Source organism: Nerophis ophidion, linkage group LG08 (assembly GCF_033978795.1).
Source record: "Nerophis ophidion isolate RoL-2023_Sa linkage group LG08, RoL_Noph_v1.0, whole genome shotgun sequence".
Lineage (NCBI taxonomy): Eukaryota > Metazoa > Chordata > Actinopteri > Syngnathiformes > Syngnathidae > Nerophis > Nerophis ophidion.
This window is the reverse complement of record NC_084618.1, coordinates 66,037,986-66,060,428: the sequence shown is the minus strand read 5'-3', so window position 1 is coordinate 66,060,428 and position 22,443 is coordinate 66,037,986. Positions and strand designations below refer to the sequence as shown.

At 42.3% G+C, this 22,443-nt stretch overlaps 1 protein-coding gene and 1 long non-coding RNA gene across 3 annotated transcripts in view; one reads left to right on the top strand and one right to left on the bottom strand.

The window, feature by feature from the left end:
• The window catches only part of doc2a (double C2-like domains, alpha), a 75,333-nt gene that overhangs the window by 48,056 nt on the left and 4,834 nt on the right, over window positions 1–22,443 (top strand). For both annotated transcript variants that reach the window (XM_061909452.1, XM_061909451.1), the window contains exons 8-10: window positions 2,006–2,211; window positions 21,552–21,633; window positions 21,838–21,934. In XM_061909452.1, the coding sequence (XP_061765436.1) occupies window positions 2,006–2,211; window positions 21,552–21,633; window positions 21,838–21,934 (385 nt within the window). The remainder of the gene's footprint in view (window positions 1–2,005; window positions 2,212–21,551; window positions 21,634–21,837; window positions 21,935–22,443) is intronic.
• LOC133558230 (uncharacterized) overlaps window positions 1–22,443 on the bottom strand; it is a 95,281-nt gene that overhangs the window by 71,619 nt on the left and 1,219 nt on the right. The gene's annotated exons all lie outside the window — the stretch shown is intronic.

Genomic DNA, 22,443 nt, shown 5'->3' with positions numbered 1-22,443 from the left:
GGGTTTTCTGTCAAAAATAAAAAATATGAAAACTTTTAAAAGTTTATAAACTGTCTTATGTTTTGCGGCTCTACACTGTTTTGTCTCTTTTGATAGTAAAGGTTGCAGAACCCTGTCCTGAAATTTTAACCGCAGGAGGCTGCCTACAGTGACATCTGTTAATGGCAATATTTTTGTCAGCGCTAATTAAAGACCACGGCAGTTATTTTCTGTTGTGTCAAGCAACTGAAAAAATTAGCGATGAGTTTATTATGATCTGTAATAATTAATCTAATTAACCTAATGTTTAATCTCACCAAGAAAAACATTGATAAAAGTCCTCAATTTTAGGTAATTTCCTTTAAATTTGTTACATTATTGTGGCGTATCAAAAGATCGATATATATGACGAAGCATAGATTCCACTACTCATCCCTCCACCCTTTGCCCACCTGAAAACAACAGCTTCTTGTTATTGACATTCAATGTCTAATTCAAGTTGTGACTGACCATTGTTTTACAACTCCAACATGTCAAGCACACAAAGAGGCTGAGGACACTTGCAAATATATACAGGTATATATATATATATATAATTGACTACTATTAATTAATCGCAGTTAAGGTGATAATTTGACACCCTTAGTCGATAATTTGACACCCTTAGTTGTATCCCATGAAAACACTAGGTCAGTGTTTCTTAACCGCCAAAAAATACCTATTTCTCAGCTGTGGTCTGTATGGGCTGCAGCAGTACTCATTTGTAATAGACTTTTACACCACTTGGGGCAGTAATGCCAACATCAAACAAACAGAAGAAGTTTTATAAGGGCAAAAATTAGAACGTAAATGTTGAAGCTGTACATTCATTTGCACTTTGATTGTATTGTCAGATTATTTAAGAAAACATATATATTATTTATATAATTCTAATGAATTTATTTTACCTCTATGTCAGTGTTTGTAAATAAATTTTTCATCAGTTTTCAGAAGTCCCTTCTTTTGCAGTATATTTGATTAATATTTATTTTTGCAAACAACCTGATCTAAGCATTTATAATATTTCTGATCAACACATGCTTCCATGTCATTTGACTAGATTGTAATCTGTAAGTAGGTTAGATATAATCATTGAACACAAATACAATGAAGAGTACTGTAAGATTAATAATTCAGTGTTAATATAAAGGTTGGGCCCTAAGGTCAACATGGTTAAGAAGATCTACTCCAGGGGGCTTGGTGGAAAATTGATTACAAGTTAATCAGACCATTGATGCTATAAATCTGGGATGTCCAAACTTTTTTTTTAACCAAATATAAAAATTGATATTGATCTTTTTTAATTTGTAAAAAAAAGCTACAAAATGCCAAGAAGTTTTGTGTTCTTAAAGAAATAAAACCCTGTTTTGTTTGTTTGTTTATATTTTCCGAATGTGCTATAGGTCAATAAAAATGAGCAGTGAGCCACAAATGGCCCCAATGCCACACTTTGGACACCCCTGGTAGAGTATTGCTGCTTTGCAGTGTTTAATAAAGTTTTGTTATTAAATGAAGCAAAATTCCCGACATGCACACCATTATTTTTTAAGAGTTAGTTCATCAATCAAATACCCCTTTGTCCATCCATCCATCCATCCATTTTCTACCGCTTGTCCATTTTGAGGTTGCGGGGGGTGCTGGAACCTATCTCAGCTGCATTCGGGCGAAAGGCGGGCTACACCCTGGACAAGTCGCAATTTTTAATCCACTTCAGACTTTTTATTTGGACGGCAGTCCTAATTGTCCTACTGTAAATTGTCTTTTATCACACACTGTCAACCTGACTTCCATGTCCTCACAAGTTACACGATGAAAGTGCTCAAACAGTAAACCTGATTCTGCATTTATCTATAAGTGCATTTCAATCAGAGAAATTTGAAGTATGAATTTTGTTATTATTTTACTTTTGATTGCATGCGGCCTCCCGCAGCTCAAACAGCTTGTGGTTTGTATTTTATCTTCTCTCTCTCACTCCGCCCGTCCTCAGTGGGAGACAGAGCAACAGAGAAGCCTGGAGGAGAGAGGCCGTCTGCTGCTATGCCTGCAGTACCTGCCACCGGCTGACGAGGATGACGCTGATGGTAAAGGCGAGACCAAGGAGAAGAACAGCGGCGGCTTGTGCGTGGGCGTCAAACGCTGCGCACACCTGGCCGCCATGGACGTCAACGGCTTCTCCGATCCCTATGTTAAAACGTAAGGACCATAAACTACAGATTTGTGTATGTGGTCATTATGAATGCTCCAACCAAATTATTTTGCAATTTAAAACACATTTAAATACAAATAATTAATTTCAGTCCTTTTGGTGGTGGTAATGAGCTGTAGAAAGTGATTGAGAACTGCTAAACAGAATAAGAGTGGATCACAGTTGGCATGCCGTTATAAAGGTAAAATCCTGGTTTTGCCATGACACTTATGGAGACGGGGTGGAGCAGTTGGCACAGTGGCCGTGGCAGCAACATGAGGGTTCCTGGTTCAATCCCCACCTTCTACCAACCTCGTCACATCTGTTGTGTCCTTGAGCAAGACACTTCACCCTTGCTCCTGATGGGTCGTGGTTAGGGCTTTGCATGGCAGCTCCCGCCATCAGTGTGTTAATGTGTGTGTGAATCGGTGAATGTGGAAATAGTGTGTCAAAGCACTTTGAGTACCTTGAAGGTTGAAAAGCGCTATAAAAGTATAAAACATTTACATTTAACCGTTTATGAGTTTATTGGTTTCGTTGCTTGTCTGATTGGTAGTGGTGTGCAAACCCTGTTTCCTTATGAGTTGGGAAATTGTGTTAGACAAGATATTTGATGTTCAAACTCATAAACTTTTGGGGTTTTTTTGCAAATAATAATTAACTTAGAATTTCATGGCTGTAACACGTGCCAAAAAAGTCGGGAAAGGGCATGTTCACCACTGTGTTACATCACCTTTTATTTTAACAACACTCAATAAACATTTGGGAACTGAGGAAACTAATTGTTGAAGCTTTGAAAGTGGAATTCTTTCCCATTCTTGTTTTATGTAGAGCTTCAGTCGTTCAACAGTCCAAGGTCTCCGCTATCGTATTTTAGCCTTCATAATGCGCCACACATTTTCGACGGGAGACAGGTCTGGACTGTAGGCGGGCCAGGAAAGTACCAGCACCCTTTTTTTTCGAAGCCACGCTGTTGTAACACGTGCTGAATGTGGCTTGGCATTGTCTTGCTGAAATAAGCAGGGGCGTCCATGAAAAAGACGGTGCTTAGATGGCAGCATATGTTGTTCCAAACCTGTACGTACTTTTCAGCATTAATGGTGCCTTCACAGATGTGTAAGTTACCCATGCCTTGGGCACTAACGCACCACCATACCATCACAGATGCTGGCTTTTGAACTTTGCATCGATAACAGTCTGGATGGTTCGCTTCCCCTTTGGGAATGACAGGATGTCGAATATTTCCAAAAACAATTTGAAATGTGGACTCATCAGACCACAGCACACTTTTTCCACTTTGCATTAGTCCATCTTAGATGATCTCGGGCCCAGAGAAGCCAGAGGCGATTTTGGATGTTGTTGATAAATGGCTTTCGTTTTGCATAGTAGAGCTTTAACTTGCACCTACAGATGTAGTGACGAAATGTATTTAGTGACAGTGGTTTTCTGAAGTGTTTCATGTGGTGATATCCTTTAGAGATTGATGTCGGTTTTTGATACAGTGCCATCTGAGGGATCGAAGGTCACGGTCATTCAATGTGGGTTTCCGAACATGCCGCTTACGTGGAGTGATTTCTTCAGATTCTTTTGATGATATTATGGACCGTAGATGTTGTAATCCCTTAATTTCTTGTAATTGCACTTTGAGAAACGTTGTTCTTAAACTGTTTGAATCTTTGCTCATGCAGTTGTGGACAAAGGGGTGTACCTCGCCCCATACTTTTTTGTGAAAGACTAAGAATTTTTGGGGAAGCTGTTTTATACCCAATCATGGCACCCACCTGTTCCAATTAGCCTGCACACCTGTGGTATGTTCCAGATAAGTGTTTAATGAGCATTTCTCAACTTTATCAGTATTTATTGCCACCTTTCCCAACTCTTTTATCACTTGTTGCTGGCATTAAAGGCCTACTGAAATGAGATTGTCTTGTTTAAACAGGGATAGCAGGTCCATTCTATGTGCCATACTTGATCATTTCGCGATATTGCCATATTTTTGCTGAAAGGATTTAGGAGAGAACATCGACAATAAAGTTCACAACTTTTGGTCGCTAACAGAAAAGCCCTGCGTTTACCGGAAGTCGCAGACGATGACGTCACCCGTTGATTGCTCCTCACATCCTCACATTGTTTTTAATGGGAGCCTCCAACAAAAAGAGCTATTCGGACCGAGAAAACGACAATTTCCCCATTAATTTGAGCGAAGATGAAAGATTTGTGTTTGAGGATATTGATAGCGACGGACTAGAAAAAAATAAAAAATAAATCTAGTTAAAAAAAAAAATAACGCGATTGCATTGGGACGTATTCAGATGTTTTTAGACACATTTACTAGGATAATTCTGTGAAATCCCTTATCTTTCGATTGTGTTGCTAGTGTTTTAGTGAGTTTAATAGTACCTGATAGTCGGAAGGGTGTATCCACGGGTGTCCTGAGGCCAATGTCTGATGGAAGTCGACGGCAGCTGTACGGACGGCACAAGCTCAGCTGATCTCCGGTAAGTGGCGACTTTTTACCACAATTTTCTCACCGAAAACTGCTGGTTGACATTTGGTCGAGATCCATGTTCGCTTGACCGCTTTGATCCATAGTAAAGTTTCACCTCCGGGAATTTTAAACAAGGAATCACCGTGTGTTTGTCTGGCTAAAGGTTAAAGCTTCCCAACTCCATCTTTCTACTTTGACTTCTCCATTATTAATTGAACAAATTGCAAAAGATTCAGCAACACAGATGTCCAAAATACTGTGTAATTATGCGGTTGAAGCAGACGACTTTTAGCTGTGTGTGTGCGTAGCGCTAATGTTTCCCAACAGTCTGTGACGTCACGCATACTCGTCAGCATTCCGTGACGTTTTCAACAGTATTTTCAACGGGAAATTTAAAATTGCAATTTAGTAAACTAAAAAGGCCGTATTGGCATGTGTTGCAATGTTAATGTTTCCTCATTGATATATAAACTAAATTGGCGTTTTCTCAGTAGTAGTGGGTTTCAGTAGGCCTTTAAATTCTAAAGTTAATGATTATTTGCACAAAAAAAAAGTTTATCAGTTTGAACATAAAATATGTTGTCTTTGTAGCATATTCAACTGAATATGGGTTAAAAATGATTTGCAAATCATTCTATTCCGTTTATATTTACATCTAACACAATTTCCCAATTGTGGATGGATGGATGGATGGATGGACAATTTCCCAACTCATATGGAAACGGGGTTTGTAGTCAGAAGGGAACATTGGCACACAAGCTCATGATCAAGGCGCCTTTATAAATAGTTTGTCTGCATTCGCGCTTATAATTATCATCATCATCGTCGGCGGTCACTCGAAGCGAGTTGGACGGTCCTCCTGGTAGGGGGGTCTGCTTGTGGGTCTTCAGATGGCTGTGCAGGCCGATCCGTGATCCACATACTTTGGTGCAGGGTGGGCAGGGGAAGGTGGAGGTAATGTGTTGTCTTGGAGCCTTTTTTTGTCTCTCCTTGCGGTGTTGTCGCCTTGTCTCTTCGGCACAGCAGAGTTCCATTTCATGGTGTTGAGCCGCTTCTCGCACTAGTTCTTTCCAGCAGCGCCTATCCAATGCCATGTGCTCCCAGTTACTCGAGGTGCTGTGAAATTTATTTAGGTTTGTCTTGATGTCCTTGAAGCCATTCTTTTGTACCCCAGGAGCTTGCTGACCTTCCTTTAGCTCGGAATACAGGGTCTGTTTGGGGAGATGTGTGTTGGACATGCGGATGACATGGCCAATCCATCTGAGTTGGTGCTGCATTATTGTAATGGTGATGCTGAAAATGTTGGCTTCCTCCAAGACACTGATGTTGGTGCGTCTGTCTTCCCAGCTGATCCTCAGGATCTTTCGTAAGGCTCTTTGGTGATGTTGTTCCAGGGCTCAGAGGTACCTGCTGTAGGTGGTCCATGACTCTGCACCGTACTGCAGGGTTGGGAGGACGACGGCTCTGTAGACAGAGTTTTGTTTCGTCCTTTAGATCACGATATTCAAAGACGCTTTTCCGGAGTCTGGCATATGCTCCAATAGCACAGCTCAGGCGATGGTTGACTTCAGAGTCGATGTCAGCTTTTGAGGAGAAAGGGTAGCCTCAAGTGGTCGACATTTTCAAGCGTGGTGTTATCCAGTTTTATGACGGGGTGGATTGACGGTTGGTTGGGTGGAGGTTGATGGGGAACCTGGATCTTCTTGATGTTCAAGGTTAGACCCAGGGCTTGGTAAGCCTTGGCAAAGGCATTCAGGATGCCCTTGAGGTCTTCTGCAGAGTGTGCTGCGATGGGGTTGTCATCTGCATATTGAAGCTCCATGAAGGTGGTGTTCCTGATTTAGCTCTCAGCTTCGAACCTGTTAAGGTGAAAGAGCCTGCCATCAGTTCTGTACACAAAACAGACACCCTGTAGCAGCTCGTTGCCAAGGAGATGGAGTATGACAGTAATGAAGAAGGTTTACAGGGTGGGTGCAATAATGCATCCCTGCATCACCTGCTTCCACTGTGAAAGGCTTGGACACAGAACCACTGTTGCTGAGCACTGTGGCTGACATACCATCATGTAGTAACTTTAGTATCCTGATGTACTTACATGGCAGCCAAGCTTTGATAGTATGCTCCACAGAGCCTGGAGATTCCCTGTGTCAAAGGCCTTTGTAAGGTCTATGAAGGCCATGTACAGGGGCTATCTTTGTTCACAGCATTTTTCCTGCAGTTAGCGCACTGTGAAGATCATGTCTGCTGTGCCTCTAGATGGGCGGAAGCCACACTGTGCATTTCTTAAGACAGTGCTAGCAGTCGATCTGCAAGAATACGAGCAAGGACTTTTGCCAGTTGTTGAAAGAAAGTGAGATGCCCCTGTAGTATCCACAGTCAGCCTTGTCCCCCTTCTTGAATATGGTCACTATGAGAGCATCCCTAAGCTCTGATGGAAGTTCTTCTTTTTCCCAAACCTTGAGGAGTAGGGTGTGGATGTGGTGCTGGCGATCTGGTCCGCCTTCCTTTAAGATCTCAGCTGGGATCCCACCTGGACCAGTGGCCTTGTTGTTCTTAAGGCTCCTGATGGCCCTTTTGACCTTTGTTATTGTAAGAGGTTCCCCCCATGTCTTCTCTGATGGGACTCTGAGGGATGTGATTGATAATGCCTTGTTCAGCTTTACTGTCACGGTTGAGAAGTTCTTGGAAATGCTCTTTCCATCGAGCATTGATGGACTCGTTGTCCTTCAGCAACTCCCGCCCATTCTTTAAGCTCAGGGGGTTTATGGCTAGGGCCATAAATGGCCCTATTGGCATTGAAAAAGCCTCTGGTGTCACCTGAGTCTGCCAGTCTCTCAATTTCCAGTGGCTTTTCTGTCCACCAGGTATTCTTAAGGTCTCTCACCCGGTTCTGGACGTCTGCCTTCGTTTTGCCTCACATGCCGTATCATTTTGCCGGATATGAAAGGCCTTCCTTTTTTTTAGAGATGAGCTGTTCTATCTCTGTGTCATTTTCATCAAAATAGTCCTAATGTTTCCTGGACATGTACCCAATGGTGTTTTTTACAGGTATCAAGGATTGTGAATTTGAGCAGACTCCAGTGCTCTTCGATGTCATCAGGATATTCCTGTTGGAGGCTTTCCCCAAGAGAGGCGTGTAGTTTCTGCTGGGTGGCATTGTCATCCAGGTTTTTCAGGTTCAGTCTTGGCCAGGTCTGCTCCTTTTGAACCCTCCTCTTCCTCTTGAGTTTGATGGATATTGTGGAGCGAATGAAGCCATGATCTGTCCAGCAGTCATCCGCATCAAACATGGCTTTTGTGATGTGCACGTCACGGCGGTCCCTGGCTCCTACGATGACATAGTCAATAAGATGCCACTGCTTGGAGCGAGGGTGTCTCCAGGGAGCATTAAGTTTGTTTTTCTGGCGAAACAAAGTGTTGGTGATTGTGAGGTTGTTCTGCACACATTTTCTGAGAAGGAGGACTCCATTGGACTTGATGTTTCTGATGCCTTCCTTTCCTATAGTGCCATTCCAGAGGTGGTGGTCCTGGCCAACCTTGGCACGAAAGTCTCCCAGGAGGATAATCTTATCTTCCTTGGGGATACTTGACAGGACCTCATCTAGGCAGGCATAGGTCTCTTTCACTTCCTCTTCAGAATCAAAAGTAGGGGCATAAGCAGTCACAATTGTCGTCATCTGGTTGTTGGCAAGCACCAGGGGGGTGGCCATAAGACGCTCATTGATCCCCACAGGAATTTCAGAGAGGAGGTTGATGAGTTGGTTTTTGATGGCAAAGCCAATCCCATGGATCCTAGGTTCTTAAGCAGCTTTTCCTTTCCAGACGAAAGTGTATCCACCTTTCTCCTCCTTTAGTTGTCCTTCGCCTGCCCATCGCGTTATGGAGAGTGTAGCTATGTCGATCTGGCATTTCCTCAGTTCTCTAGCAACTATTGCAGTTCGCCTCTCCGGTCAAGCTGGTTCGCCTCTCCGGTCTCGCTGGTTGCACTATCCATCAGAGTGCGCACATTTCAGGCTTTGAAATTCATATTTCTGTGTTCCTGACCGCAAAGTGGTGATCCCTCTGGATGTGGTATTCCAGTCGGGAGGTCTGAGGCAGGCTATCTTTAGGGCAACCTTTTTTAGCCCTTTCCCCGAATGGAGTGAGCAGAGTGGATCCTAAATAGGGCTGCTCAGTCATGGGTGCAGCTTCCAAAGGGCACCTTCTGCCTCATTCCAAAAGCCCAGCGACTGAATCTTAAACCCACCGCCTAGTGTGCCAGCTCATGACTAGGGGCTTCCAGATTTCACAAACCTGCTCCCATCGCCACGTGCTGGTTGCCATAGGACTGAACCAGGATGTTAAAGTGGATCCCTTTATGGAGGATGCCTGTACGTGACTTTGTTTAACGTGGGGAGACTGGTGCACAGACAGTCACCACACGATCTTTGACAAATCCGGGTCAGGGTCCAGTGGCATGGAGTCCAAGACAACTGGGGACCCTTTTTCTGCTGCAGCCTTCATCTGCCATTCCAGCCGTTGTGACGCTCCTTAGGGTTAGCAATCATCCTCCGCCTGTTCCACGGTTGAGGTCTTGGGTTGTTATTTCCCCATAACTAGGCCCACATTGATGTAGGGGTGCCTTTTTCCGCCGTAGCAGCAATGTGGTGGTTTTACATCTACTGTCTTATGCCTGCTCCGCTGTTGAAGTCTTCACCGTATCCCTGGCTAGGGGGAAGTCAGGTACTAGGCCTTTGCCAAGGGCCATCTGGGGTAACAGTAGTAAAGGTGTTAACCTCCTATTGCCCCAAGACTCCAAAGAGGAACCTCCACTACCGGATGCACTTTAACGTCATGCCTAGGACATAAGTCACAAAATGTAAATGGAGTATTGTTGGCGTTTTTATTGAGTTTTATAGGCGGAATAGAGGACCTGCCATTGGCTCTTCTGTAAGCAGAGAAGCAGACTTTTATTTATGTTTATTTACAAGTTTGAATGCATTACCAAAAAATACATCCGTCGTCATGTCATGGTGGTTGTTTATTTGACCTTTTTACTTGTACACACTTTTTACTTGTACATGCTCACAAACTAGTATGTTGTTGTGCCATTAGGGTTACAATTGCTTGTCAGTGGAGCAGTATGCTTTTGCCCTACTGACATTAGACTTTTCCAACAATGAAGCTTTCCCTAAGTACAAAATAATTAATCCTGTGGGGCTCAATACTGTAGATTACGGGCAGGAATGGTGTCCTACTGTAACCTTGACAACCATAAATCACCTGTAGCTGCCACTTATGACTGAACAATCAAGGTATCAGTGACAGATGAATGCAACTTTCCTTCGCAAGTGGAGGCCATCGCGTGTGTGGCCATTTATCAAGATAATAACGGCAGAGTGTGCTTCAAAAACCAAGCAACATGATCCGCGGGTAGGACCAGACCAAGGAGTGGACACAAAAGTCTAGTGGGGTTGTTAGTGTCAGAAGAGTCTCCCATCGTTTCATTAGTCAGTGGTGAAAGGAAAGCAATACTGTGTGTGTCACTGAGGTCACCAGGCTCCTCGGCTTGACTGATGCACTCTGACAGTAAGGAGACAAATGAGCTCGGGAATTGGTCTTCACTTTACAGTTTGTTCCCCGAGAGCTCACTCCTGCTTTCAGTTGGTTTTGTGGAACAACTTGATTGCCCAACATCCTGTGGTCTTGCCAACACAATGCCGATCAGACACGCAAAATAGACAATTAGGCCACAAAAACAAACAATGCAATGAGATTTACAGTATCTATTGATTTTTGCCAGTATTTCTCTGTTTGTATCAAAATGTTTATGTTGCTTCAATTGGAGCAATGGAAGCATAATGATTTGTAGCAACCAATGGATGTGTAGTTTTGTTGGTTAAACAAAGACCAACTAGCTTACTGTCAAGTAGGCCGCTGAACAGAACGTAAAAAGGAAAAGAGAGAAGTTAAGTGCTGGACCATTTTGAGAAAAAAATAATAATCATGGAATTTGTTGCAACAAATCTGCAAACTAAAAACTAAAAATATTACTTTAAGTAATTAGCTGTTTTACACACACAAAAAAGTTGTATTTTTTTTATATAGCTTAATCATTTCAAAGTATTACATATTCATAACATGTATTTGAATAATCAGCAAGACAGTTGATTAAATAAAATGTTTTGGATCATTTCATATTTTCTATTTTTGCATCACTATAGGGAGTACACAAGAGGAAAATATTATTTCTTCAGTATACTTAAAACTTTATTTGTAAAAATAACAATTCATCCATAATTGGTTGTTTAGTAGGCTAATTATAAATTGAGGACTCCTCACTGAATGCTTGTATCTATCCTCGACACACACACACGTGTTTCACGTGCCTCCAGTGAGCCTCTGCATCCCACACATGCAGTGTGATTCGCCACCAATCTTCAGTTCAGAAGCACCTCGGCCTTCAGCACCAATATTCTTTCAAGATGCTTTGTTGTGTCTGAGAGCATGTGGGAACATACGCTCTCATACACGGCGAGCCGTGGGTGGTGGGTGGAAAGCTGAATAGGAGCTTTTGCCGTGCTCCTTCCAGCTGGCTTCAAAATATCCAGGGATATTTGATGACAGCTCGCTAACAGATACTGATGCAATCTGTGTGGAGTTGGTAAAGGGGATAGCACTCATGCAGTGAGGGAGCCACACACTCGAAAATAACACAATAAACACAGCAAAGGAAGACGTTGGAGCAAATTTTCTTTCCTGCTGAGAGATAAATGACCAGACGCACAACACTCTCACGCTCTTAGCAAAGAGACAAAGTTAGATAGGCCTCCAGAGCCAAGCAGACTCCAATTATGTTGAATTGTACCGCAAACTTTGATTAACTCTAACCGGAAAAACATCCATCCTGTTTTTCAGCTGAACATAATTCCTTTTTCTTCCCCCACTTTCTCTCTATGATTTGTTTTATTAGAAATAATCAATTTTTGAGACGACAGTGGGGTCTCCAATAAAAAGTCTAATGACTAGTAATGAATCTGCTCAACAGGACATTTGTCTCTGAGATTAAAATCACGTGTCAGAAAATCATTTAATAAAGGTGTTTCATGCTGTTTGTTCACACATTTTGCATTGTAGATTAGAATGAAATGTGGAATCTCAAATGTAAAAATAAGCAGACTAAACTTTAGTTATTAGTACAGCAAGTACATTGCAATTTCTTTCGGATGTAAGTGACAAAATAGTCCAAATTAATTCTCAATCTTGTTATTAACAAGCTAAGGTAACCACCTGCCGGTGGGTGCAAGCTTGACTGCATAGGCTTGTTTAGGACAGAAAATGTAATGCAAAGTTTGGCCTGGGGGCCATTTTTGGCCTACAATTAGTTTTTAATGGCCCTCTCCCTATTCTACAAATAAACACAATTCATCATTTATAAGATATATTATCAGACATTACATTAATTTGCTTTGTCACCAGATGTCAATGACTATGTTTAAACTGCAGTCTACAGTGGCCCAAATCTGATTTTTTTTGTTTTTTTTAAATCAGATTTTTTTCTAGCTGACTGTTTATCAGCAGAATAAAATCTGATTTTTTATCAGACTCCAGTGCAAACGCGAACGTGACACCAATGTGGCCTCGACGTCACTTGCATGCGCAGTGCGATAAAGTCAAAACAAAGGAAGTTGACCAGTCGCTACTACTACAAAATAAAATAAATGTCGCCACACCTTGAAAATTAGCGTTTTTTTACGTGAAAATAAATTCAAGTAATATAATGTATGAATGGATGTGAGAAGTGTAATATATTGGGGGGGGGGGGGTTCTAATCTTTTAATGGCTGTTTAGCAGAGGAAACAGACTTCAGCATGGATCTACTTGAGCTTTATTTTTTAACTCACATATAATGTATTCCGGCTTCCTCCCACTTCCAAAGACATGCACCTGGGGATAGGTTGATTGGCAACACTAAATTGGCCCTAGTGTGTGAATGTGAGTGTGAATGTTGTCTGTCTATCTGTGTTGGCCCTGCGATGAGGTGGCGACTTGTCCAGGGTGTACCCTGCCTTCCGCCCGATTGTAGCTGAGATAGGCGCCAGCGCCCCCCGCGACCCCGAAAGGGAATAAGCGGTGGAAAATGGATGGATGGATAATGTATTTTTCGGACTATAAGGCACACTTAAAATAATGTAATTTTCTCAAAACTCAATAGTGCTTATAACCCGGTGCGCCCAATGTACAGAATCATTTTGGTTGTGCTTACCGACCTTGAAGCTATTTAATTTGGTACATGCTATAATGATAAAAGTGACCAGTAGATGGCAGTCCCACATAAGACATACGTGTAGACTGCAATATGAATCAAGTAAACAACAATAACATTGTGTATATTCCATTGAAAATATAGAACATTACACATATGAGTACATACAAGTTTTATTATGGTGTGTGTGTATAAGACATTATCTGGTGGGGGGTTTTCGGAATATCATGCAAAATCAACTTTTCTTACCTTCTGGTACCTGCTGATCTGTATTTGTGAGCTACCTGTACATAAGTCCTGAAAATGTGTGCGTATCCGCTTTTGTAGTCCGTGAAGACCCCGTAGTCGATAAGCGTCTTCTTTCTCTGTACCTTCTTGTCATGGGACATTCATCCTCCACTATTGCCATTTCTAAAAATAATGTAGCGTTAAAGTTCTTACTTATATCTGTCAGTAAACTCGCCATGAAAGCGCTAAAACATACCAGCGTGGTGAGTTTATATTATTCAACCAAAGAACTTTAGTTATTAGATTAGATTAGATAGTACTTTATTTAGAGAGTTAATAATTAGAGAGTTCCGGTTGGACGTTTTTTCTCGGGACACATTTACGTTTTTTGTTATTACACTAGTGAGCCACGGATGAGGAGATGCTCTGTTATTGATTTAAGTCTGAATGTCATTAAAACAGTTTGCTCTATCTTTTGACACTTTTTCCTCTCCCATCCTTACACGCTACACCCGTACTTTAAAGATGAAAGAGAAAAGACGCTGCCGAAGGTGGGCCACGTAAATAAGGCCGCCCACAAAACGGCGCATCCCGAAGGGACTGTCAGAAAGTTGCGTGAAGATGATCTGTAAAACATAATCCGTGCAACATTTTGACCAAAGAACTACCATTACATATTATGTAGGCCAGAAGGAAGTGTTTTCAATTTTGAGAAAAAAATAATAACAATATGAGCCCTTTGATGTGCCCTATAATCCGGTGTGCCTTTTGTATGAAAATAGACTTGAGTAGACCCGCTCATCGGCAGTGCACCTTATAATACGGTGCGCCCTGTGGTCCGGAAAATACGGTAAGCAAAAGCGCTACAGCCTCAATTTCGGCCCTTCAACAATCGCTATTTCTTCGGAATCAAAATATATACTCACATATTACATATAGCTTATTTTTTGCGCACTATTGACAGGTGATGCCCCGAAAATTTGGTCGTAATAATTGCCTTTGCTCACCATAAGAGGATGTTGTGATGAAATATCCACTTCCGCTGGCGACTGCGTCTTCCTCCGTGCACCCGAGTGACATAGCTCGCTCAAAGCTGACAAAAAAAATCACATTCAGTTCGCATTGCGCTTAGACTAAAGGCACATTTGACAGATTCAGGACAACCTCCTGATGTGTGTTGAATCTAATGCCAATAGATCAGATTTAAAGAACTTTGGAGTGTTTACACTGGCAAATAAATCAGGTATGTGTCATTTTAGTGCAAAAAAAAATCAAGATTTGGTGTGCAGTGTAAACGGGGCCAATGTTTTGTTCAGATAGCTTAGTGTTTAGCATTACACAGTATTGGCCAACCTTGGATGAGTTTTAGCATCTTCAATGTACAAATTGTAGCAACGTGGTCCCTCGCTGCATTAATTTTTCTGTGTGCGGCCGGTGGAAAAACTTTGATCTAAGGTACTGTCAACCCAAACTCACATGTGAAATTATGGGAAAAAAAGCACAAAACTGAATTAATATCGTAGCTAGCTTATTCTAAAAATAGTCAACAATCAAATTGGGTAGTGACGAGATTAAAACGATATTTCTTGTTTAGAGAAAAGCTGTTTCTAGGGCAGAACACAGCCCGAAACGTTGTTGTTTAATAGTCAGAAGCTTATCTATATGACTGTGAGCGAGAGATTTGAACCGCACATTAACAGGCATGTTTGCAACCTTTGATTAAAAAAGAGGAAAAAAAAGAATAAAAAAAGGAACATATCCGTCTTCACGAAGTGCAGCCACACGAACCCTAAAGGAAAATTTTTAAATTACATTTCCTGTGTTTGGATACATTTCTGCACTATATTTTACCTTTAGCTTTATTCCCATCTACCAAGCTCTTTTGGCTGTCTTTTTGGCACTTACATTGTCCATTTCATGCACCACAGCATAGTTTCTTAGTACATAGTTTACTAACAATATCTGAATTGAAATTGTAATGTAAAATTTTATGCCATGCATGCAAAGAACTCAGAAAATGTTTCCCATTTGACAACTTCATCATGTAGCTACAGAAGTACTGATGTAGTGGCGAAAGACTTTTTTGCTTGTATCTGCTTTTTGCAAGAAGATTTAAGCCTTTTTTGTAGTCAGATAGTTCTTATGCTGCTTGCTTTACAACATCCATCCTAGCTTTGTTGACCACCACTGGTTTTCCCTTCTGGGAAAAAGTTAAATGTCGGAAAACTCTCAATCTGTCAACACCTTGTCAGTACAACAAATATTGATATTAGTGGCCACGGGCTGTAACGGTATTGTAGATACCGTGGTAATACAGTATCAAAATCTTCTCAATAATGCCGGGACGTGTGACGTATCAAACAAAAACTTGGTGAATGTAGTTTTTTTCTGGCTGTTTTGCTTTGGCTGGTCTGAAAATTAACTATATCTCCCAAAATCCTTTGTGCAGAACGGGTGGGCAATGTGGGAGAGTGGAGCGAAAGAGGAAGCAAGAAGTGAAGTGTGTTCCACTTCGTAGTACATACAAAAATTATTACTTATCAAAATCTTCACAACTGTTTAAATTATGTGGCTAACAGACAAACAAACCCTGCCGGAAACATAATGCCTGTGGTGGAGGTAATAACGCGCTGCATTCGTCTCAAGTGTTCAAAGCCAAAACAGACTGGCTCACGTCGTACTGTGCCGAGGAAAAGCAGCTGTTGCACACCGAACGATACATGATAAGCTACCATCACCTGGAAAAATTAAGCCAGTGAAGCTTAATGTTAATTTGTGGGGTAGTTACATGAATAAAAGTTCAAATGTGAGTTTACCTTTGTGGTAAACTGCATTTTCAAAGCTAATATAAAAATGTCCACTGAAGAGGACACTGCTTCTCTGAAAGTAAAAGTTGAGAAACAGTGGATGTCGCCCCACATTTGTTTGTTCTTAAAAAATACTTGTTTGTAGTAATAAATATGATTATAACATTTTAACATTATGTTTGTGTTCAATTACAGTAAATCTGTTTATGATAAACATTTCTGCCGCTTCATTTTACGCACTATGGCATTTTTAAGTCTTTTATTTTTTTGGACACATCACAATAGTACCGTGGCCTTAATGCCGTGATAACATCGTACCGTGAGATTTTTTATATTGTTACATCCCGAGTGGCCACTATACAAAGTTTAAAAAAAAAAACCTTATATTCAGGATGTAAGATAAGTGGCCACTATCTGTGGCTGTTACATTTATATATAATCATAAATGTTTTTCTCTGTGGGAGACATTTTTGTGACTGCTATCGGCCAGTGGCCGCTAACACAGGTTTTGGCTGTATAGCAGGGATGTAACAGTAAACGGTTTCCTTTCTGAGCTGCCACCTTATCGTGGCATAGTCGATCCTCTGATTCAGAAACAGTGTGGTTTTCGTCCTGGTCGTGGAACTGTGGACCAGCTCTATACTCTCGGCAGGGTCCTTGAGGGTGCATGGAAGTTTACCCAACCAAGCTACATGTGCTTAGTGGACTTGGAGAACGCAATCAACCGCGTCCCTCGAAAAGTCTTGTGGGGAGTGAGAGAGTATGGGGTATCGGACTGTCTGATTGTGGCAGTCCGCTCCCTGTATGATCGTGTCAGAGGTTGGTCCGCATTGCTGGCAGTGAGTCGGACCAATTTTCACTAAGGGTTGGACTCTGCCAGGGCTGCCCTTTGTCACAGTTTCTGTTCATACCTTTTATGGACCGGATATCTAGGCGCAGTCACAGCATTGAGGGGATCCGGTTTGGTGGCTGCAGGATTAGGTCTCTGCTTTTTGTAGATAATGTTAAGTTAAAGTACCAATGATTGTCACTCACACACAAAATTATTTATACCTGCAGTGTCCTTTCCATCCTTACACTTTCCATCATTGTAACTAAGCTACTGTGTTGAACAATTTCCCTTGTGGATCATTAAAGTTTGTCTAAGTCTAAGTCTAAAATGGCGAAATTATTCTCTGCATTTGACCCATCACCTTTGATCACTCCATAGTTAGGGGAGCAGTGAGCAGCAGCAGTGGCCGCGCCCGGGAATTATTTTTGGTGATTTAACCCCCAATTCCAACCCTTGATGCTGAGTGCCAAGCAATGTGGTCCTGATGGCTATATTTTGGGATTTTCAGCTCTCACTAGATCGGTTTGCAATCGAGTGAGAAGCGACTGGGATGAAAATCAGCACCTCCAAGTCCGAGTCAATGGTTCTTGCCCAGAAAAGGTTGGAGTGCCATTTCCAAGTTGGGGAAGAGATCTTGCCCCAAGTAGAGTAGTTTAGGTACCTTAGAGTCTTGTTCACGAGTGAGGGAAGAGTGGATCGTAAGATTGACAGGCGGATCGGTGTGCCGTCTTCAGTAATACAGACACTGTATCGATCAGTTGTGGTAAAGAAGGAGCTGAACTGGAAGCCTATGTTCCCATTCCCTCTATAACCATCACCTTTGGGTTATGACTGAACGGACAATATCACGGGTACAAGCGGCCAAAATGAGTTTCATCTATCGGGTTGCAGGGCTCTCCCTTAGACATAGGGTGAGAAGCTCTGTCATCTGGGAGGAGCTCAAAGTAAAGCCACTGCACCTCCACACTGAGAGAAGAAAATGGATGGATGGATGGACAATAAACAGTATTTTTAATAACGGTGATAAAACTTCCAATGGTTTTAGTATTACCATTTTAAATAAAAGTTATCAAAAACTCGTACCTGATAACTGCACTAAGGATGAATTTGCAAACTGATTGGTGCCAATTCGCTATCTTAAATGCAAACGAGACAACAAGAGACTTTTATGTCTTTCTCCATTCAGAAGAAAAAATACCCTAATCTAAAATTATATAAACACATTGTCTGCGCAAGTGAGTTATTAAATGATGCACATTGAACCTTCATGCTGTGCTCTCTTAGAACAAAGTGATCGTTCTATACTCAGAGGTATATAAGACAGATGTTTTTACATTGTGTTAAGGGACTGCTTCTCAGGGGTGCATAGTGTGAGACGACTAAGGTTGTAGTGATTTTAAGTGCAGACGAATGAGGAGGTAGTGGGCAGTAAAAAAGGGAACTTGATGATTAAACAAAAACAAAAAGCGAGAGCAAAAGGGAGGTGCTCTGACTGGAAAGATTATAAAGAAAGCAAAACTGAATGCTGGAACACAGCAAAAACATGTACAAAGAATGTGGCGCAGTCGGCGTCCACAAAGTACGTGCATGCTTAACCTCAGCATTGAAAGAATAATCCACAGTGGCCAGTGAATAATGTCCCGAAACCTGCCGAAAAAGAGAAAACAGGAAGTGAAAACACACAGAAAAATACCAAGAAACTCAGGATAAGGCATGATCTGATACAACAGATCATGACAGAATGCCACCCCAACATAAAAGATTTCAGACTAGAGAAAAAAAAAAAAGAGTCCAAAGTCACGGGAGGAACTAAGGAGGAACTAAGGCGGTGGGTCACCTTCTTGTGTCCTCACAGTCAGCGGGAAAGAGTCAGATGGCAGCAGCTAATTAACCGTTACTGCAGCTGGTGAGGTGGGCAATCACAGAACGGCCAATCGTGGCCGACGAGGAGACCTCAGCAGTCACCGAGGTCTAAGCCCAAATCCTGGGCGTTGCTGCCGATGGCACGGAGGACGTCCATGTAACAGTAGTTTCTGGGGTCAAGGAGGAGGGGGGGTGAGCATCAAGAAAAATGCCTGCGCTGCATTCGAGGAGATCTATACCAGCTGGGCGCTTCTGCGGAAGGCGAACGAGAGGCGAGGCAGAAACTGACTGCATAGCTGGAGGTAAAGCAGGAGAAGAACGCAAGACTGGATTTTCAAGACGCTGTCGAGACGAGACTGGCGGTGGCAACAGAGCGGCTGAAGACGAGGCTGGCGGCTGCGGCAGACCCCTAGAGACAAGGCTGGCAGCGTCGCCCGACCAGCTGGAGACAAGGCTGGCGGCTGCAGCAGACCCGCTGAAGACGAGGATGGCGGTTGCGGCAGACCAGCTGGAGCCGATGCTGGCGGTTGCAGTACACCCGCTGGAGCTGAGGCTGGCCGTTGCGGCAGACCCGCTGGAGACAAGGCTGCCGGCTGTGGCAGACCCAAAACAGCAGGCGGCTAGAATAGTGGCGTCTGCAGAGCTGGAGCAGCAGGCAACTAATGGTGGCGTCTGCAGAGCTGAAGCAGCAGGGGACTAGACAGGTGGCGACTGCAAAGCTGAAGCAGCAGGCGGCTGGATTGTTGGCAGAACTGAAGCAGAAGGATGATGGGCTGGAGGCCAAACTGGAGCACCAGGCTGCTGGGATGGATAATGCAATGGCGGAAGAGGCCGTGCAGGCGGTGGCCGCTTGGCTGGACGATGGATTGGCACCGGAGGCTGTGCAGGATGTAGCGGACGTGCTAGACGTAGGACAGGCAGCAAAGGACGTGCAGGAAAGAGCAGTCTGGCTGGACAGGTAGCTGTCAGCATAGGTGTCGCTGGCAGCAAAGGCCTTGCAGGAGGAAGCACAGGAAGTGGCGGCCTCGGTGGACGAAGCTCTGCCAGCCAAGTCACACACCTACGAGCACTAGTCCCCCCCACCTCAGTAAGCAGATTTAAGACGCTGTCATCCACTGTGGGAGCAACAGTCATGGGTGGAAGGAGGGAAGGCTTTACTGATACAACTGGGGCTTTACCTTTGGGAAGCTGGGGGGGCGATTTTGGCACATGAGTGAGCGTGTGAACACATGCAGGCTGGCTGGTTGATTCAAGCTTAAAAAAAAATCTATGCCAGTAGTTTCCACTGTGTGAGTCGCAGAGGAAAAGTCTGAGCAGGGCACGTCACATTGTGGGGGCGTGACCCAGCGCTCTGGCCGCTTGAGCCTTGGCTGACGTGTTCTCCTGCGCACTTGCAGGTTACTTGGGTTCGGCTGGCTCTGTTATGCCTGGGCTGCGCTGTTTTGCTTCTCAGGACCTAAAACGTTCGGTAAGGTTGCCATTTGGGTTTCCATATTCCACCAGCATGTTAAAAGGAGGGCTGGGCTTCGTGATGACGCTTTCATCGGCGATGTGCAGACTCGGCACTCAGCTCTCTGTTACCTTGGGTGGGTACTTCAAAACCTCTGCCTCCATTTTAGCCCCAAAAAATCGTCTCATATTCCTCGTCTGCAAAATCATCTGCAAAATCAAGTGATCGGGACATTCTGTCTGGGGTGCGTCATGTGAAACGACAAAGGTTGTAGACATTTTAAGAGCAGGCGAACGAGGATGCAGCGTGCAGTAAAAAAAGGTATTTAGTTATTAAACAAACAAGTAGTGAGAGCCACAGGGAAGTGCTCTGACTGGACAGAATATAAGAAAACAAAACGGAATGCTGGAACACAGCAAAAACATGTGGAGAAGACGGCAAAAATGTGGAGCAGACGGCGTCCACAAAGTACATGCGTATTTGATCTCAGCAAGAAAAGAATAATCCACATTGATCAGTTAATAATGTCCCTAAAACCATATGTTGTCTCAAGTTCATAATGCTAATTATTAGCAGAAAACAGGTAAGTGGAAAAGTGCTCAAAGCAAGGCTTAAAGCTGCTGCCGAAAAGGAGAAAACCGGAAGTGAAAACCACAAAATAAGAGCGCAAGGCAGGAACTAAAACTACACATAAACATATCTAAAAAAACTCAGGATAAGGCATGATCTGATACAACAGATAATGACACCGCTGAACAGAAGATGCCATAAACCCGCAGAAAAATATAAATAACAATAATATATTTTGTTACGCACTTTTTTAATTAAAACCAATAAAATACTGTAACTAAAACACTGTAAGTGACGTATAAGAAACACAAAATATTGGGTTTCTAGTTACTGTATTTGAAATAAATAATAAATAACTTCGTCAAAAGATTTTAGTGTGTGTATAAGTGTTTTTTAAGCATATTCAACCATACTGCGATAATAATGATAACCACGATCATTTTGGTCACAATAACCATGAACTGAAATTTTCATATTGTTACATCCTTTCTCTATACATTTTGTTTCTACATCTTTTTATATGTTTAATGTAGTTTTTATTTAGATTTTAAATTGTCTGTATGAAGTTAAGTAGCAACAAACATACACTGCCACAACATTAAGTATAAGAGTCAATACAAGACCCTTAAGTATAAGAGTCAATACAAGAGCCTTAAAAGTATAAGAAGACTGTCAGAGTGGTATTAATCTAACAAGGTTTAATATTTTCATCGAAGTTTGCAGTGAATAAATCCATCCATTGTAAATTCTAAAATAACACGCGTGGCTATATATATGTGAAATCAGTTTTGAAAAGCCATTAATATTCCTTGCAGCAGGATGATGACTTGTGCATGACAATGACTGTCACACTCTTCTGTCTCAGGTACCTCAAGCCAGATGTTCAAAAGAAATCCAAGCACAAAACTGCTGTTATCAAAAAGACCCTCAACCCAGAGTTTAATGAGGTACGCTGGGGCATCCGATGCATTTATAAGCAGTAACTGAATGTAAAGCGAGAGCTATTATTAGCCCGGCGCTATAGTGCATGGACACACTCTGCTGCACAATGTGACAATTACTGTTTGCATATTACCATCATGCTGCCTCATTAGGGACACAGCAACAAGTGCTTTTGGAATATTGGCTTCACATTTACTTCATGTTCCTAGGAGTTCTTCTATGAAATCTCCTTCTCAGAGCTTGCCACCAAGACGTTAGAGGTCACCGTTTGGGATTACGACCTCGGCAAGTCAAACGACTTTATCGGTGAGTTTAAATGGCCCACTATTAATTTCCTGTGGCTGACTTTATGGCTCATGAATAAGCTGACTGGCTACTAATGAAGTTGTGGCTGACAAAAGATTAGCTATGGGCCCAGTGAATATATTTGCTTTTTATCTAGTATCTTTGCAAGACAATTGCTTTTGTTTCCCAAATGGTACATTTGTCCACCTGCCAATACTGTTTTCGCTACCTTACCGAAACACTTTAGTTGCTATTTAGACACATTTTGTATCAATACAATTGTTTAAAATTACACTAGTTCTACATAACACTACTTATCAGGGTCGCCGCTATCAATTATTTTAGTAATCAAGTAACCCATTGATTCGTTGTTTAATTAAAGGAGTAATTGTATAAAACACACTTTATAGCCTTGATGCCGATTTAGGGGAAATAGTTCAAATAAACAACACATTTTCTGCTTGCCATAACTTTTACTCTTTTCTTTTAATACATGTACATCATCAACATTGAAACTGAAGTTTTAACAT